The following is an 18634-nucleotide window of genomic DNA, read 5'->3' as shown; positions in this document are numbered from 1 at the left end:
AATTAAATATTGGTACATCTATATAGATTTGTAGGTATATATCTATAGGGTCAGGTTCAAGGGAAAATTGTAAAAAAATGAACCAAAAATCACCCTAATAACCATCCATTTGTATGGTATGCACATATACATACAAGTAATTTATAAGTATTTTTTGCATAAAAAGCAGGAAACATCTGTAATTACTTGTATGGACATGTGTACACGGTATACATAAACAGTTACTACGAGAGGCTTTCCCTTGAAACTCACTCTATATCTATATACAACAAGTACTCACGCATTTTTCGTCTTTAGTAAGGCTCGATCCCTTAATTGGCAAGAAAACAGAGATCTATCAGTAACCCAGATACCGTTAGGTTTCGGTAACATCGATCCATCTTCACAAAATTATAAAGCATCAAGAAAAGCAAAAAAAAAAAAAAAGCATGTAGAGCAGAAAAAGTCAAATCCAAAGCAAGGTACAACTTTGACTACATGAGATACAAGTCTCTATAAGTTTATTACTCTAAGATTCAACCATAATTCTAACTTCTTCCCCATGAGCAAACAATAATACACAAATTTTGTGATTAAAAGAGCTTCTTTCAGCTCAAGAATCCTAAAAACAGACCACTTTTAGACATATTTGCTCACTAGGATGGTGAAAAACCAAATGGACATCCCTCCCTCCTATATATACAACAAATCTCCGAACCATTCGGTCCAGAAACCGACTGAGCCACTATGGTTCAACGGGTTAGTCATTGATCGAGCCAAAAGGAAATGTGTGTTTGTTATAGATCCCCCCGACTACCCATGCCCTCAAAAAGAATATGATCAAACCCCAAAACTTTGCTCATTGCCGGGGGGCAGGGGGAGGCTGCCCCCGACCCCAAAATGTTAAAAACAATTACCTGAAGCCGGGGTTTGACTTTGACTTTCACTTTGGTTTTGACTTTGACTTTTGGTAACGAAACAAACAGGTTTGTAATCAGCTGTCGTCATCTATGGCACCGATATAAGTCAGATCCATCCTCCTCACCCTTACTGCACCTTTGAGCCAGCTCGACGCCTTCAGATTAGCGTGATCACTTCCTGCGATTGCGGCTGCATTAATGGAAGACGGGCCGGATCCAGCTCCATCTTCTAAAAGGGTCCATGGATCGATCTCCATATCGGAATCAGGTTGTGAAGAGAAGACGGGCTTTGTGGCTTTTCCAGGCCCGTTTGAGGTGGTGCGTGATGGATTAGATCGAAGATGTGGGCCAGGAACTGATATGGTAGGAGGCTGAAGAGAACTGATGGCCGAAAGGGGGACAGACGGCGGCTGGCAAGAGATCGAGAATCTAACGGAAGGGAAAACAAATGGCATTGCGGTCTGAATCCGCCATCGGATTGTGTCAGGTAGTTGCATGCCGTCCAACTCATTCTGCACCATTTTAGCAATACATTAAGATACCGTCAATGTTCAACACCTAGAAAATATGCAAATACACCGAAAGATTTTGGGATGTTCCAAAATAAATGCAACTATTATCATCATTACAAACAAGTTAATAGTACTGATTTGATACATGAGGGTGTGTTTGATACGTTGGATATAACATAACGGAATAGAATCACTGTTCCATGTTTGGCAGGACTTCTGTGTGGAACAGACAAGAACACAGTGGAACAGACCTGTCCCACCCCCACCCCATGGAACAAGATGAAACAGACCCATCTTTTACCGATATAACCTCAAAATAAAACATAGTTCTCTTCTAAAACATCAAATACCTCTCCCTCGTTACATTTAATTCATTCTTTAAATTTTATTTATTGTATTTTATGCACTATAAACTTTCAATAAACCATACTCAAATATTATTTTTATACATTTATATATTTTGATCAATTTATGTAATTCCTTAAATATTAATAATAAAAAACAATATATAAAATATACAAACAAAAAAGTGGAAATTAGAAACCATATAAGCTTTTTATTTTGGTGTCATTATAATCGTCTTGATGAAAACTTCCTAATGAAATATTTTGTTATAAAAAATACTTATATAATTATAATTTAAAAAAATTTACATAAATTAATCAAGATATAAAATATATAAACAACCCATTGGGGGTAAATTTGTCATTTTATCGGTTCTATCTTGTACATTTCTATCTTACCAAATGTTCGAACAGTTGTTCTGTCCCATCTACCTGATTTACTAAAGATGCACAAGGTCAGGGCCTTCCGAGTCTCCCTTTAGTAAGCAAAAAAAAAGCCCGGACGAGAAGGGACTCGACAGCACAGCACAGCATAGACAAAAGTGAAGCAGGCAAAATTGTGCATGATTTTAGGGTTTTAAGTTGACATTGGTAGTTTAGTAATGCCCCAACCTTGTCTCATCTACCTGATTTTTGTTCCACCTACATTGCGCATTTTTTGTCCCACTCAGTCCTGACCTGTCCCGGTCTAAAGTCACACAAAACGTGGAACTAGAGATGCACGAGGCCTGGGCCTTCCAAGTCTGTTATTAGCAAGCAAAAAAGAGCGTGAACCAGACTTTGGGTGTAAAGATGGGCCTGATCGGGCTTTTCGGGCTGCGTATGAACAAAGTGACACAGTGGCTGATCTAGAGATCTATTATCCTAGAACAATAATCTAGTCGGACCTACGTTAATAAAAAGGATAACTAGGATGACAAACAGTCGACAAATCAATACACAAATGCCTGTAAAGAGACTTTGGGGCCGTTTGGTTGGTTTCCCATTAAGTTATGTATGAATAAAGTTGTCTGTGTGGATTGATCTTTCTGTATGAATTGGTTAGGTTTTTATTTGGGAGGGTTTTTTTATAGATGGAAGGAGCGTGTTTTTCAATAGGAAGGGGCATGTTCGGAAAAAACTTGGCTTTCTGCATAAAACTCCCCCTAGAAGCTTACCGAATAAGCCACTTTCTATATCATTAAGCCACTACCAAACAGTCGTCTACAGCTGACCGAATAAGTTGCGAGTCCCATCAAACTTATTAAGCTGCTAACAGGCCCTAAAATTCACACAACCTAAGGGTCATATAGATGCACCAATACCATTGGACCAAAGGCACATAGTTTTATACATGTGTAATTACTACACTTTTATTTAATTAAATGACAATTTTACCCTCAAGAATAAAGGGAGTAATGAATTTCTCCATCTCATAAGAGTAAAATCGCAACGAAAGTGGACATCGAGTATAAATTAACCTCTTACCTCCCATCAAGAACGAAATCATTTAAATTGAAGTTAATAAGATTCATACCTGCAAGCTTTCTGCAACTTCACGATCATATAGAGTCGAGTCCCTTGTTCCTTCGGCGGTGGACTTTGACGGAAACTTTGACCTCAGCCAGTATGGCTGGCTGCTGCTCAAAAGGGCGTGTAGCACCAATAATAGACGATCAAAAAGACTTTCACCCAGATCAACGGTAGCAGAAGACTCGATCATAGACTCCACCTCTCTCTTGACGGAAAATCTTGAAGCCGGGTTAGAAAGATCAGCATCCTCATTGACAACCCTACTTCCAAGAAGACGAAGAACCACTGAAGCAAGCATGTGCCTCATGTTACGGACAGATGACTCCCTAACAAACCAAATATGGGAAGAGATACAAATTATGTAAGTACCAAGAAGCATTTTGCAAATTGATGAATTTAACTGCTCCCTTCGTCCCAAAAAAAATGCCCACTACGAAAAAGACAGTTTTAGAAAAGTGTAATTATTACACTCTTAACTAAATGACAGTTTTACCCTCGATATTAGAGGGAGTAAGTAATTTTTCCATATTATAATTAAATGTAGAACTGGAAAGTAAGTACTTGCTTTTGAAAATCGGCACTTATTTTAAGACAAAGTAAAATAGAAATATGAACACTTATATTGGGGTATGCCAGCCCTCAGTTAGAATGATCTATTTTACAGATATATAGAACAAGAGGGAAGTTCAGATGAGAATGATAGATATTTTGAGAAGCTGGGAAGGGAGAACCAACTATTTCATGTATTATTCATCATGAATAAACTGGATAATCATGTATATTCATTATGAATAATTTTCATCATGACTAGTTGGTTCCAAGGTTCTCAAAAAATTTACGGTTCTCATTTGAACTTGCCCCTAAAGAACAAGAAGTTATTCATTATGAATATCAGCATACTTACCCATCAGCACAGATTACAGGGAGCAGTCTTAGGAGTAGCTGCAGACGCAACGACATCGAAGCACGCAATGCCGAAGGGGAAGGCAGCATCAATTCAACTGGGGTAGCGGGACGTCTGGCTAATCCAGGACTACCGCCTCTCATACCCTTGCGGGTGTTCACTTTGCTCACTGGACCTTCGATTCCCGAAGCAACAGTTCCCGCCTGTTTAGCTCCTCCATGAGTAACCGTACTTATCTGCTGTTCTATTTCATTCATCTGTTTAATCAAATCACTAGCAAAGGTAATACGTGAGTCATCAGAACTCTGGTCGATGCACGGAAGAAGTAATTCCACCAACGCTTTCTCGGTTACATGCTGTTGACCGACTATGAAGGCTTCAACATCCGAAACTGGGGTGAATGTTCTAGAATGTCGTTTTGAGTCGGTTCCATCATCAACTACTTCACCTTCTTCAAGGGATGCCATCTCGAATTTCCGCTTAATCCCCTTTCTTGCAGGACCTTCTGAAGATGGAATACACCACCCCCATGGTTTCCAAAATTGAGTCTTAGTTGACAGACCTTTGCTCTCAGCAATATTAATCAACCGTTGCCGAATGGATTTTCGACCGAAAAGAACATCGTGGCCTCTGAGGAACCATTTTGCCTGCAACAACACTTCATCCTCTAGTGACCTCCCTAAAAGGTGCACCACCTCCGAGAAGAGAGGAGCAGCATCTGGTCTGACCAGTAGTCTCGTTAGAACCATCTGAATGAAGTTATTTTCATTCTCGGAGGTACCCCCGTTGTCGTTATTTGGGGAAAACGATCTTAAAGCTTCGGCCAAGGAAATGTCGCGGGAATCTACTTTTTCTATTACGGCTTGCTCGTTCAATAATAGTCTGAGCTCGACCCATTGCCAATGAAATTTTGCAGGCTGCAAAGTGTCCAGAATATGTACAAGCTTATCAAGAAGCTTTGTTTCGTTTTCCACATGAAGGGCCTTTAACTCGGAATGCCCAGATGCCCAATTCCCGTCATCCTGGTTAACAATTTCAAGCGGCAATTGGCAATCGATAATGGCATTTAGAAAGATTCTGGCACGTAATGGTACAAAAGCCGTAAGTTTTGAATGGGGATCTGGTCCATTCAAGTCCAGCATCATTGCAAACTCAGAGTCGGTAGAATCTGCAGCCACGATATCATATAAGGTAGCACATTCTCTGAGACACACGTCACGGAAAGGTAAATGCTTTATGGCATCGCCGATAGCCAGTGTTAAAGATTGAAACAACTGAGGAATGTTGTCACGGGGTACAACACTGGCATTAAGAATGAATCGCCTCCATACCAGAAATCCAAAAATAGCAAAGGCCGGTGGAAAGACGAGGTTAATAGGAAGCATCCGTTGGATTCTTGACAGAGCTACAATGGAAGATTCGCCCAAAAGCTCCACGATAAATCCTTCAGAAACACTTCTACAGTTTCCAACAAGGACTCTAAACCAATGAACCGAAACTTCAACCAAGCTATCCATCTTTAAATCCCCTATAGACCGTACATTCCCATTTGAGTTCGACCTTGTGCTCCTTACATACTGAATCACGTTTAGCCCTTCTTTTAATCTGAAAACTGTTACCATCCTTTCAAGACTAGCGATACCCTGGAGAACAGCCCCAACAACAAGAGCTGATATTGCACCGGTTGTTTTGGCGGCCTTAGAAAACGTCGTCTTTCCAGCACTGTTTGGATTATCAATTGCATTGGAATCACGGGATTCAGGGGAAAGTTGTAATTGACCACGAGAAGCCTTTGCTGGGGAGAAAACTTGAGCAAGAGCAGAAGAAGCTTCTGTTGCAAGAGCTATCTCAAATACCCGGCTTTGACGTTCGCCAAGTGCATCTTTTAGTAAAGACAGGGATGTAAGATGAATCCGCAAGATCTGTTTCGCAAAGTTCAAGCTTGAAGCAGTGGTATTGGCGGTTATATCTGGAATTTTAGCGATCACCTGGCCAACATTACTAACAATTGCAGAAACAGCAAACGCCACCAAAGTGGGGTCGCCTTCTTGGGCGGCACCACCAGTTTGTCTCATGCAATCCAATAGCCCTTTGACCACCTGCTGAGCTATCTGGTACCCATCATCAGATTTTTCAACGGTGCCTCTTTTCATCGAGCCACCTGCAAAAGACTTCTTATCTTGGCCATAGAAAGATGGAATGGCCTCATCAACAAGTCTTTGGACGGTATCCCTCATGCCCAAACCAACCCTGGATATACGAACACCGCTTATCTTTTGACGTAAGAACTCATCAAAATCTTGAACTCCTGCAGGAACGCCAAGTGGGAAACCAAATTCCCCATCTGACGATCTTCCAGATTCAAGTTCCATAACGAGTCTTTTATCAGATGTCGACTTGAAATTCTTCACCCATTCAACAACACTCACCACATGCCCATACTTCTTTAACATCTGACGAGAGAAGACTAAAGCTGCTGAACCAGAAACCCTTCCATTGGAGGCCATAACTACCGAAGCACGATGCATCATGGCGGACAATGTTTCAGGAATAAGATCAGCTGCAGCAAGTATGTTCTCATACCTGAACCAAAATATTTAACATCAAGATGACAATGTGAAAGAGTAGTTGTCATTGAGTATCCTCCTATATATCATCAAAATCAACATTTACACCATTCATCAAAAGGGGGAAGGGGAAAGGTGTACAATATATCCTAATCCTAATAACCGAGTCTTCATACAGATTGATTTTGCACACAAAAAAGGTATGTAGTGTAAGGATTTGTTAAAGAGAAAAAAAACATACAACTAGAACAAATAGATTAGAGAAGTTCATGTCTTCTGCCCAATTACCAAATTGGTGAAAGAATTCCTTACATGAAATCCAAGAAAGAAGAGAGGCAAAAAGAAAGATGCAGAACCAAACCTTGTATTGCAAGCCCAATGGGATACTCAAGTTTCTTTCTTTTTCTCTTTTCATATGACTTGGGGGATGTTTGGTTGGTTTTCCAATAAGTCCTATATGGATAAAGTTGTCTGTATGAATTAATATGTTTGTATAGATTGGAAAGGTTTTTGTTTGGGAGGGTTTTTTCATAGGTGGAATGAGCATGTTCTTTAATTGGGAAGGGCGGGGTTGGAAAAACTTGGTTTTCTGCATAAAGCTCCCCACTAGAAGCTTACTGAATAAGCCACTTTCTATACCAATAAGACACTACCAAACAGTCATCATAGCTGACTGAGTAAGCTGTGAGTCCCATTAAGCTCATTAAGCTGCTAACAGACCTTATTTAAGAAATTACCATCTACATGTATCATTACTGTTTTAACAATTACGTAAAAGTCAGAAAAAGTAACAAACACCCAAGACTGAGAAGACAGATCCAATATAGCTGCTCTCAATTTTCAAAACACCAAGAAATTTACCCCACAACGGATCCATGGAGAAAAAAGAATGCCACATAAAATGAAGTGAAACTTGTAAAATCCATGATAAGCTTTGCAGTAGTCAACAATTGTTAAAATAGAACAATAAATGAAAAAATAGCATAAAAACGAGTGGACATGCAGACACCAGATCATGCAAATGTAACACAAGCAGAGACAGATAGAAATAATTATTGTAATTGTAAAGAGTGAGAGAGAACCTTCTGAGAGATGATAAAATATATGCTTCCGCAACAGCACACAATTGATTTTCAACATTCCTTGGTACAATCATAACGTTCCTCCCACCATGAACTGTAGGAATGGGGTTGATAGGAACCTTAGGCAACAACCAAACAAGAAACCTGGCTGCATTAACTAAATCATCACAAACATCCATCAAGTATAATATAGTGGATAATTCATCTTCACCAAGCTTCCATCTAGCCAAGCCCCTATCATCAACAGGAGGGAAACTCCTCCCATACTGGCCAACTTTTGGGACAGTCTCGGTGATTTTTCCAGCCTCGTCAACAAGCTGTTTCACAATACCCATCAACCACACCACAATGGCCCTCTTCTCATCTAATGGCATCCGCTTTAGAATTTTTCCAATTGAAGAAATGTCTCCAGAATGGGATGTTTTAACGGAATCCGTTGTCTTAGGAACATCATTATCGCTACCATTTCTGTGGTGAGGACAGCTTACTCTACTATCGCATACATGACTAGTGGATGCTCCCTGGCTACCTTCGATCCTGGCAGCTGCTAACTGAGCAAGACTTTGAGTTTTGCGCACAATTTTTTGTCTCCCTCTTGAGGCTTGCTTCACGGGTTTAATAGGTGGATCAGCTCTAAAAGATTCCAAGGATTTGAGACCCTTTCTAACCCACCAAATGTCCTCATCATCAGATAGATTTAATGATTGCCCCTGAAGGTATGGACTCTTTTCTTCAATTACCTTTTGTCTCTTAGCTCTCCTGCATTCTTCACATCCAGGTGTTCCTTCACCAGGATCGCTTCTAATAACCATTGGCCCAATGGGCCTTTTAACGGCCTGAGACTCATCAAAACCATTCCCAGCAGTGGTAGAATTGGAGTTTGGGAAGTGAAGCAGCACCGAAATAGAAGTCATTAGTTCTTCAAGTTTTGAAGTTCTATTGACATTTTTGCTGGACAAGGAATCAGATGCTGGAGATGGTATCTTCCACTGATCCCTAGAGGGTGCTAAAGAGCCATCTTTACCAAACTTTTGATGGTTCTTTTGCTTCTGCAAGGAGCTATTTGCAATGATGATATTTTTTGGATGGTCAAGAAGTTCATGAAGCAAGAGACGCCGTTCATTCGAGTATATATGCATGGCTTCAGAGATAAGGGACACTTCGGCAATTTGTGCTTCCTCCAGTGCATCTTGAATATATGGACCAGGAAGATGCTTTAGGAGTTTATAGTGTCTCCTCCTCCTGTCCATATCAACCATGGAGTCATTCTTACCCATGATTCCACTAACAATAAGCTCCCTCACATATGCTTGAGGATAAAAAATGCCAGATCGAATAAGTTCAGTTATGAGTAGCTGAACACGCTTAAAACCTTCTCCATTTTGGGTTTGGTGTTGATCAAGCCAACACACAATGATATCATGTAAAGGGCCTGGACTCTGAAAGAATTGCGACAGATCTTTGATTTTTTTATGGGCAACTTTCGACTTGCTTTCAACTTCAATATTATTTGCCAGACCATGATGTTTCATAGAGACATCAACCGCAGACGTTCTGCCACTTTTGCGTGAACTTCGCATGTTTCTCATTTTCATCTCTAAAAGTCGAGTAGCAACATATATCTGAGAAAAGTCTCTTTTCCCACTGAACTTAACACCATGAGGGGGGCTAGTGCGAAAATCCCTGAAGTCACATGTTGCCCACTCACAAACAAAAAATATGGAACACACAAATGAAGATCTCATTGCACCAAGCCATTTAAGAGAAGACCGTAGATACGAGCTGACCTCTGCTATCCACCTTTTATCAACGGCTTCATCACAGAAATCCTCAAACATACACTTGTAGGCAATAGTAATATCTCCATGTATAAGAGCTCTATCTAATTCATTTGCGGCTTTTGCCACATTATGACCTGGATGGCCAGGACTTGCAGCCCTTGCAAGATTGACTGCACATTTCTGAATTGAAGAAACTACGGAATCAATGGACAAAGAACGGCCCTGAACCTCAAGCCCTTTATCATTCAGCATACAAGCAGCTTCTAATGAACCACCTTTTAACTTCCCACCTTCCCCACTTACCCTTGTTATTAAACTACCATCATTTGCTGCACTTGAAACCACACAAGATGGCAGAGGAAAACAATTCAAGGCAACAAAAGTATCAGGCACAGCAAGTATTAAATATCGAAGAATCTCAACCATAGCAGAGATAGTGTATGCTCTCCTAGAGTTATCCACAAGATCTGAACCGCCTGGAGAAGGTTCCTGGATAAAACGAACAGCTATTCCCACAAGTGTACGGACATAATTCTGAGATAAGACAATGGTTTCTATAACACCATATATGATGGGCAACAGCAATTGCAATATCCCAAGTAACTCCTTCTCCTGCAAGTGACACAAACAATATTTTTTAGAAGAGCGCGATGAAGAGGCATCAACATTTGTTTTATCCAGCTCCTTATATCAAGATCTTTGTGATTAAATAATGCCTTAAAGATTACCTGCAACTGATTCAGAACCCAATCGATGATTAAAGAAGGCAGAAGCAACCCCTCAGCATGGTGCCACTGTATGATTCTCACCACATACCACCATTTGAAGTGTAAGGATGGCTCCTCACCATCAACAAGTGCCATAACCGAATCACTCTTGTGCTGCATTGACCCAGCATAAGCGAACTGGGGTGATCGGTCCTTAGAGTGCATGGTAGAATGAGAATTGTTTTTTGAGACAAATTCATCCAGGAGATACTGTAAGTACTCGATAACATCTTTTGTCCACTGGTCTGAGCGGGAAAAACGAGTTTTGTCAAGTGATCCAGAAGAAGTACTGGAAGACCCCGGCCGAACCTGCAAGATAAAATCATGATATGCTACATTCCATGAAACAAAAGGCCAAGAATGGCCACAACAATGACCCAAGATGACACAAGTGAAATGGCCTGTACCAGATTAAGATATGTTACTTTGATAAACCAAGTTGCCCTCAGTAGTGGTACATTGTTTCTGATAAGAACTTCAAAAGGTGATTTCCTTCTATAACCTTGAGGAACGTGATCGGCCAATGACCGCAAACGTTTATGCTGTTGGGACAAGCCCTGTATGATAAGGCTCAAAAGTATCAAACAACCAGATCATAGTTCGTATCATGCACATAACTTTAATTTCTGTAGCATAAAAGAGCTTCTATGGAAGTGAAAATAAATGTTGCTGGTGATGTCTCATAAAAACAACGAAATCTAACCAGACAATAACTATATATATGCTATCATTGTTTGTTTCAAATCTTCAAATTTTACGTCAGGGAGGCATGAGCAATTTGTTAGATTGTTCCTAAGAAGCATACTACTTGCCATCTTTCCCTTTTATGAAAAAATTAAATGTGCTTGATTTCCATCAATTGTTACTCTTTGATAACACAACATAACACAGGCATCCTCATAGCGATTTATGAGTAAGCACACTGAGGAAAGTTGTGGCATATCCAAGGGTTGAAGTTCAGTCACATCTTCCATAGAATAGACAATGTCCCAAAGATGTATTTTTTATTGCACCTTTTAACAGATATAAGAGCAATAATGAGTTGCAATCTGCATGAAGGAGAAACAACGATGACAAAACTTGAACAAAAACTGAAAAATATGAAGATAAAATGTCCAAGTAACATAAAAGTAATCATCAGATGAAAGAACTGGTTCAGATGGTTTAAAATGCACAAATGTAAGCACTAACTAAGATGGTTAATATACTTCATATTAAAACTGAAAGACAAACCTCGATCCATTTCTTCCGAAAATCTTCTCCAGTGGCTTTCTGTTCTGGAAAAACACCAGACTTACTCAACAAATTACCAGCAAGAGGGACTCCATAAACTTGACCAGCCTGTAAGATAAACATATACTTCAGCATTTAATTTAACATTACACATGGATACATAAAAAACAAAAATAGTTACATTACTCCAACGTGTGCACACAGACAACCAAATAGACAAATTCAAGCCAATAATAACAGTCAGAGGACCCACCCATGAATGACAACACCAGGATGAGAGGGTTTTACTAGGTTACAACGTTATGCAATATAAGTTCCAATATATACCAAATTTGGAAGCAAAATACCTTGCGTTTCTGAGCACGGGATTCATTTATTGCTCGGTGATATTTTCTGATTGCCTGCAAAAAGAATTATTATCAAAGTATCAGACTAATGTGTAAAGATGCACCAACAGAATAACATCACAGTTATAATAGATTTACCTCCTTGCATTTTATGATAACAGGCTTTGTGAAAGTTGGAATCTGTGATAAAGTTATCTCTCTGGACTCCTGCAAGACAAAGTTAAAAATGTTAATACTTTGGCAATAGAGATGAAAGTATAGATTATAAAATAAGGATAGCATCACTAACAGATTAACATGCAAAGAGAGGTAAATAACATGGAACTGATAGATCAAAAATCCATTGTATTGACTTGGCATACAGTTGAAGGTGATCTGAAAGATCTTGTTATGAATTGAAGTTTTCCAATTCCTTCCCTAATGGAATGAGAATTCGAATGATTGGAAGCAGGCACTGTTGCTAACTACTCAAGCAAAACTAGAAAATTTTAAATTCAGTATGAAAAGTGGATCTTTTTTTATCCAAATAAGAAAGTGAACAATTACTCCAAAAAGAATTGATACAGAAACACCAAATGTTTTTCAAAAAAAAGGGCAGTGAGGGCAGGTAGTAGAAAATAATGCATCTCTAAAATGAAGTATCGAACATGTGCATGAAAATGATCGACTCATTTACTACCGGCCCTCACATATATGTATAACACATACTATTACACGCTTTGCATGACTCAAACCACATTCCGTTAAAGCAGCTTAAAATATATATATATATATATATATATAACTGAAACAATGTAGTTTTCAGAACTTGTTGCTAAGCGAAATAATGCACGATTATTAATTCCCTAAATTGCATCAAACAAGACTCAAGATATCCCTAACTATGGGTTTAAATTATGAATCATTTCCTTTAACATTCTAACAGCCTAGTCAAATTCATAAGAACAGTTGAGATGATCCTGAGCATTAAGAGTTCGAGTTGCAGATCACAGCGAGAGCTACCCCATTACACCGTAATGCAAAGGAGCTTACAAGAATCATAAGCAGTTAAACACTTCCCTTTTCAACCATTCTTAATGAAAGGACATACCAGAACAGTATGCTATGACTATGATCATTACAAAAACAGTACAAAGACATTCTTTTAAAATGCTAATTGGTGAATAACTTGAAACAGTTTGTTTAATGCACACGCTTCATACCTCAAGCCCCTCAACTGTCTCTCTGTATCCGCCCAGCACATAGTCCTTTGTAAGTGTCTCCTCTGGGCAATTTGTAGTCGGGGGGTGAAAGTCAGGTGGTGGAAGCCTGACAACAGAAGAAGAGATGTGTCAAAAATAGTTAAAAGTACAATAGTGATACAAAGGAAAACCTCTCTTCATAAAATATTACAATCAATGAGATATAATTCTTGTGGACACGACACACTTAATAGGATGCATATTGCAGAAATGAAAGAATAGGATGCATACCAAAATGAAAGATAAAACCAAATCCAAGTTTTTTATTTGATTACAGAAATTACCTTGAATTCAGGGGATCTTTCTCACACCTCAACTTGTATGGTGCAAGCTGTGAAGGGCGCCTGGACAACAAAAACAAAATTATGTCATTTCAATAAGTTTCCCATGAGGAACTGTCAAACCAGATACAGAAAGGGCAATTGGAAAGTAAGCATGATACAGAAGATACAATTGTCATTGTAATTGTAAGGTTGGGTAGCAGAAGTGAAACATATATTGCATAAATGTTGAGATGACAGATGAAAGAGAAACACATACCGATTTAAAGGAAAGTTAGCTGGAAGGGCAGAAGACTCGGCTCGGGAAGTATCCCTGCCTAATGAGCCACCAACTGCACTGTTATTGACTGCACTAGTGCAGTTGGTAGCATGATACCTTTGCATTTCTCCAGACTATGACCCGCATACTGTATCCCACATTGAGTAACTGCAGATTGCCATGTTAAAGAAACTACATTAGATACTGCAATGAGGTACATATTATGGTCAAATCACATAAACCTACAGTATTATATTAGTTCAGTGAAATGCAACATGTGAAACCTAGTTTTCAATATCCATTAACAACCTCAAGTACGAGAGCCTATAACTATCAGAGGCAGATATTCAGGAAGACCTTCAAGAAACGTTAAAAATTCCAATATTTATCAAGCATCTTTCTGTAATGCATTACATCAACATAAAAGACAGGTGTGAATAATACATGTTTCTACGTGCCACCTTCATTGGAGACTTGAGATTCAGGAAGAATTGGCAAGTAAGGGTAAGAGTCTATAAATAAAATAACCAAAAGTACTCAGAACATGGACTAACAGCAATTGTATCTAGCACCTTTCAATAGTAAAAAAACTTGATTTGGGAGGAAATCACAATTTTGTAACACTGATAGAATCTAAGCGGTCACAATACGCATATGATACAGCTCAAGATGATATTTAATTTCTCAAATCGTATAGATAGGATGGGAAAGTTAAGTATGTGAATAATACGTATGCTTGGTAATTTATTTGTTGCAAAGTTATTTTCAGAAGTATTGACGATGATTACTTGTTAAATGACACATAGGCACAAAATGGAAACTTTTAAAGTTCCATAAATACCATGTTTTGCATCATGAAATCCAAGACTCGTTGCTGGTTTTTAAAAGATGACACGTTGTTGGGATTACTAAGGGAAGGTGTTTCAATCAATGAACTGAAAGCAATTGCTGGATACACCTGAACACCGAACATGTTGTTCATTTAACAACTTAATTACGGTTCCGCTTTGCTGCATCTCACATAATGCCAAATAAATGCATATAGTACTTACCAAGTATCAACAACTATTACTTGTTAAATTACACATAAGCACAGTGTAGAATTTCTTTAAAGTTCCATAAATAGCATATTATTCATGCTCCGTCACTAAATTTTGCATCATGAAATGCAAGGCTAATTGCTAATTTAAAGGATGATATGTTGAAGCGATTACTAAGGGAAGGCGTTTCAGTCAATGACAGAAAGTATAGTTAGATACCCATGATCACCAAACATGTTGCTTATTTAACAACTTAAGTTACGTTCCACTTTGCTGCATTCATGTAATGATACACTAGGTTGAGTTTTCTGAAGGAAAAAAACTGGACTTAAACATCAGCTCCTGCAAACTTTTCCTCTCCGTGCCTCGAGATACGGAAAAGAGGAAAGAAGGAAAAAAATTAAAAAAAAAATACAAAGGAGGAAATAGTAAAGAAAAACCAACATGAGAACTAAAACCTCCAACGTAACAATTCCGACGCTGAAAATCTTTTAATTCTTAAGCCCATCATGTGGACCCGAATTCGAATCTTTTTAATGAACTTGACATACATATGAAGAGACAACAAACTTCAAAATGTAGCTGCTTTTCAAATACAACCTAGGGCTAGGTTAAGCTACTGACAATCATAAAACCAGACAGTTAATTTCAACTCAATGACTACTATTCTATCATCATCCGATCAAATACTGTAGCATCATAGGTTATACCGGTACCCAAGTTTAGAAATTGTTTCATCAGACAAACAACAAAGTCTGCCCTAACATTTAGCCTATGTTATAGGCACAATTTCAATCAGCAAAAAGAAATAGATTTGGAACAATATCATTTCAAAGATGAGCACATACCTTGAACGACATTATATCTTCAAAGAAAGAAACCTACTCACAAGAATTTTCGTCACTTAAATTAAGCACAAAAAACCATTTACAGATTCTCTTCATTCCTACTACACAGAGTTTCGAAGTGCATAGTCACTGATTGGCACAAAAAACATTAACTGATCGATTAGATCATGGTGATCTTCAATTTTTTCGTGATACACTATCAAGTATGAACAATTTCAGACTTCATCCAGTTTCCCCAAACTCTGAAGTGTACTAAAAAAAAATCAGCTCATATATACCAGAACATTAGAAATAACTAAATTAAATGCCCACGAATCTTACTTGATTAAACTCATAAAACCACGAAATCAAAATAACCAATTCGGTGGCAACACACCCATAAAAAATCCATAACATGGCTGCAAAATTAAGCATACCTTTGAAATCAAACAGAAGCTTTACGAAAAAAACCCCAAATCAAGTTCGAAACATGCAAAACCCAGTTGTTGGTAGTTCGAGAAACGGAAACTAGGGTTTCTGAGGGCTGTCAGTGAAACTAGGGTTTTGAAGCCCAAGAACAAGAAATCAACAAGGCTAAAGTGTACGATGCGAATTACAGATACCAAATATGTAGGTATATATGTATAATCGAATAAAAATGTCGAAGAGATTAGGGATTTGAAATTTGAGAATGACGAATCGTGTGTATATAGAGATATATTAGATACAGAAAGAGAGAGAGAGAGAGATTGGGGCTTTTGACCCTTTTTCTTTTTTTCATTTTCTATTTTTCATTTCTGATGACGACGACGAAACTAAAGGGGCGAAAACTGTAAGATTTTTATAGATGAGGGGGTGATTTGTAAAATCCTAGAGTTGATTAATCCTTTCTACGAGGATAATAATGCATGTTTAATGGGTTTTTTTTGGATGGTTTTACCAAAAGGTCCTCTATGGAATGGGTGGAATTAAGTAGTGAATGGAGGGTAAAGTCGTCATTTTGTATCTTGTCTGTATTTTGACTTTTGAGGGGCCAAAGTGTAACAACATACATAGATAAAGGCCAAAGGTGGTCAAACCAATACAAAAACTAGTCAAACTAATAAATGTAATGGTTATTCAGTAAAAATATTTTTATCATTTCCTTAAAATTCTTTTTTCAATAAAAACCTTTTTCCTTTTTATGCCGACTTTATCTGATTGGTTTAGTTTGATTTTATCTGATTCGGTTCAGTTTGGTTAGATATACTGAGTTTGTATGGTTTGTAACTGTAAGAAGGTGTTTCGTTCAGTCAGATGAATGAAAATGAGAATGAATTTTCATTCCCTCCAGTTTAGTCTAAAATCAAAATTTAGGCTTCTGAGAGAATGAGTTCATTATATTATATAAAACCAAACAGTTTCTTTTATTTTCATTTCCATTGATTGCTGCCTAATGTTTTCATGCAAGACTATCGTTCTTGAATTTGTAACCCTAAATAAATGTTTATACACAAAATATAAGAGGACAAATATCCCATGCAATATCAAGCGGGAATATCATGCACATAACGTATGTAATTGTATAATCCCATGTTTAGAGGGACTCTCTTACCAGTGAAGGTGGGTGTCCATTAACGATCGTTTTTGGCTCGACTCCGGTAGCGTAATTGCGGGAGAAGCCGGTAGTTGGGCACTGGATCCCTTTGGACTAGGAAAACGTATGATGTTGATCAGGGTTTGGTGAACCAACAGGTCGCTCCTTTGGTTACACCTTCGGAATAACCCAAGGGATTTTCTGTACTCCCATGTATATACAGTTTTATAGAAAGCGTAAACAAATACCAGATATAATTTGTTGTTACGTTTTTTATTTTGTGCTTTTCAAACATTTGCATGGCATGCAGTTTAGCTGTTTTGTTAGTGTCGATTTGTGGATATCTATGAAACATATAGTTACAAGCGGTTAATAATACGTAGTATAACAAAACTGAGCTATATATGTAGTTATTAATATATGATAAAATCTTGAACATATGGCACGATCTTGATTGGATTATGCGCTATGAGTTGGCACATCGATAACAGTGATGCATGGCGTGGATTATCAACGTCGTAACGCACTTTCAAGTTTGTGTACAAATACCAAGCAAGGAGATTATGCTGACAAATGATCGAAGATATGCATACCATCAAAATTGATAATGCTTTTGCTACATCAAGAATCAACATTAGATTCCAGTGACATAATGGATCACAAAAGATCGAACATTTGATTGCCCCAGGGCTCGTAAAACATAGAATCGAAGATGTACAGATAACGGATCACAAGAGATCGAACATTTGATTGCCCCAGGGCTTGTAAAATATAGAATCGAAGATGTACAGTACATACCGGCATTTTACAAGATTAAGGGGTCGTTTACCTAAATGCTTACCCGGTAAGCGTTTACCTTTACGAGTTAACATTGTAATTTATTTTACCGGGTAAGATTGTAGTACATCAAAATGATATCGTATGCAACCATTTATAAGCGTTTACCCGGGTAAGAGTCATCACATTTACTTACTGAGTAAGACTCTTCATCTTTATCATTGCTCTTACTATGTAAGATTTTTAATTCTTACCATGTTCATCCGGTAAGAAAAATTACCCAGTAAGCACTTATTGGATAAATGTTTAGTAAACGGCCCCTAAGACGTTTGTTAAACATTTTCATTTCGGGAAATAAATCAAAGACATTTATTGAATTACTAAAAGAGCCCTCAAACTTAAGAAACGACAACTATCACCCTTTGACCTTTTGAAATGACCAAAAGCCCTAAACTTTAAGGCAAATTAGTGTTGTGTTCTTCAACTTTTTCAGGTACCACAAAAGTGACCCTTGAACTTTACAAAATTGGCATAATCGGTACCTAGATTTTTCAAAACATATTCAAGATGGAAAAACGTTAGTATAAATTAATGTATATTCTTTCATAAACTATTTTATTATTAACTATATATTATTTTAAAATTTATTAATTAAAATTTTATTATTTATATATTTTTATGCATA

The 18634-nt window shown here is 37.9% G+C and overlaps 1 protein-coding gene across 2 annotated transcripts; it reads right to left on the bottom strand.

Moving 5' to 3' along the window:
• Positions 1 to 431: 431 nt before the first annotated feature.
• Positions 432 to 16285, bottom strand: LOC112529152 (mediator of RNA polymerase II transcription subunit 12). 2 transcript variants are annotated; one of them, XM_025140251.1, is made up of 14 exons: positions 16034 to 16285; positions 15618 to 15650; positions 13730 to 13897; positions 13474 to 13533; positions 13151 to 13256; positions 12087 to 12155; positions 11949 to 12002; positions 11602 to 11709; positions 10776 to 10925; positions 10330 to 10677; positions 7821 to 10213; positions 4172 to 6754; positions 3272 to 3593; positions 432 to 1411 (listed from the first exon to the last, which is right to left on the bottom strand). In XM_025140251.1, exons 3-14 carry the CDS (start codon positions 13852 to 13854, stop codon positions 974 to 976), a joined length of 6756 nt encoding a protein of 2251 aa, XP_024996019.1. In that variant the 5' UTR covers positions 13855 to 13897; positions 15618 to 15650; positions 16034 to 16285; the 3' UTR covers positions 432 to 973. The 2 variants fall into 2 exon arrangements, with proteins under 2 accessions (XP_024996019.1, XP_024996018.1); XM_025140250.1 differs by lacking the exon at positions 15618 to 15650.
• Positions 16286 to 18634: the final 2349 nt, after the last annotated feature.

This window comes from Cynara cardunculus (assembly GCF_001531365.2).
Source record: "Cynara cardunculus var. scolymus isolate 2C chromosome LG 16, CcrdV1, whole genome shotgun sequence".
In the NCBI taxonomy this organism is placed as follows: domain Eukaryota; kingdom Viridiplantae; phylum Streptophyta; class Magnoliopsida; order Asterales; family Asteraceae; genus Cynara; species Cynara cardunculus.
Note: the sequence above shows the minus strand (reverse complement) of the source record. Positions and strands in the feature narration are given on the sequence as shown.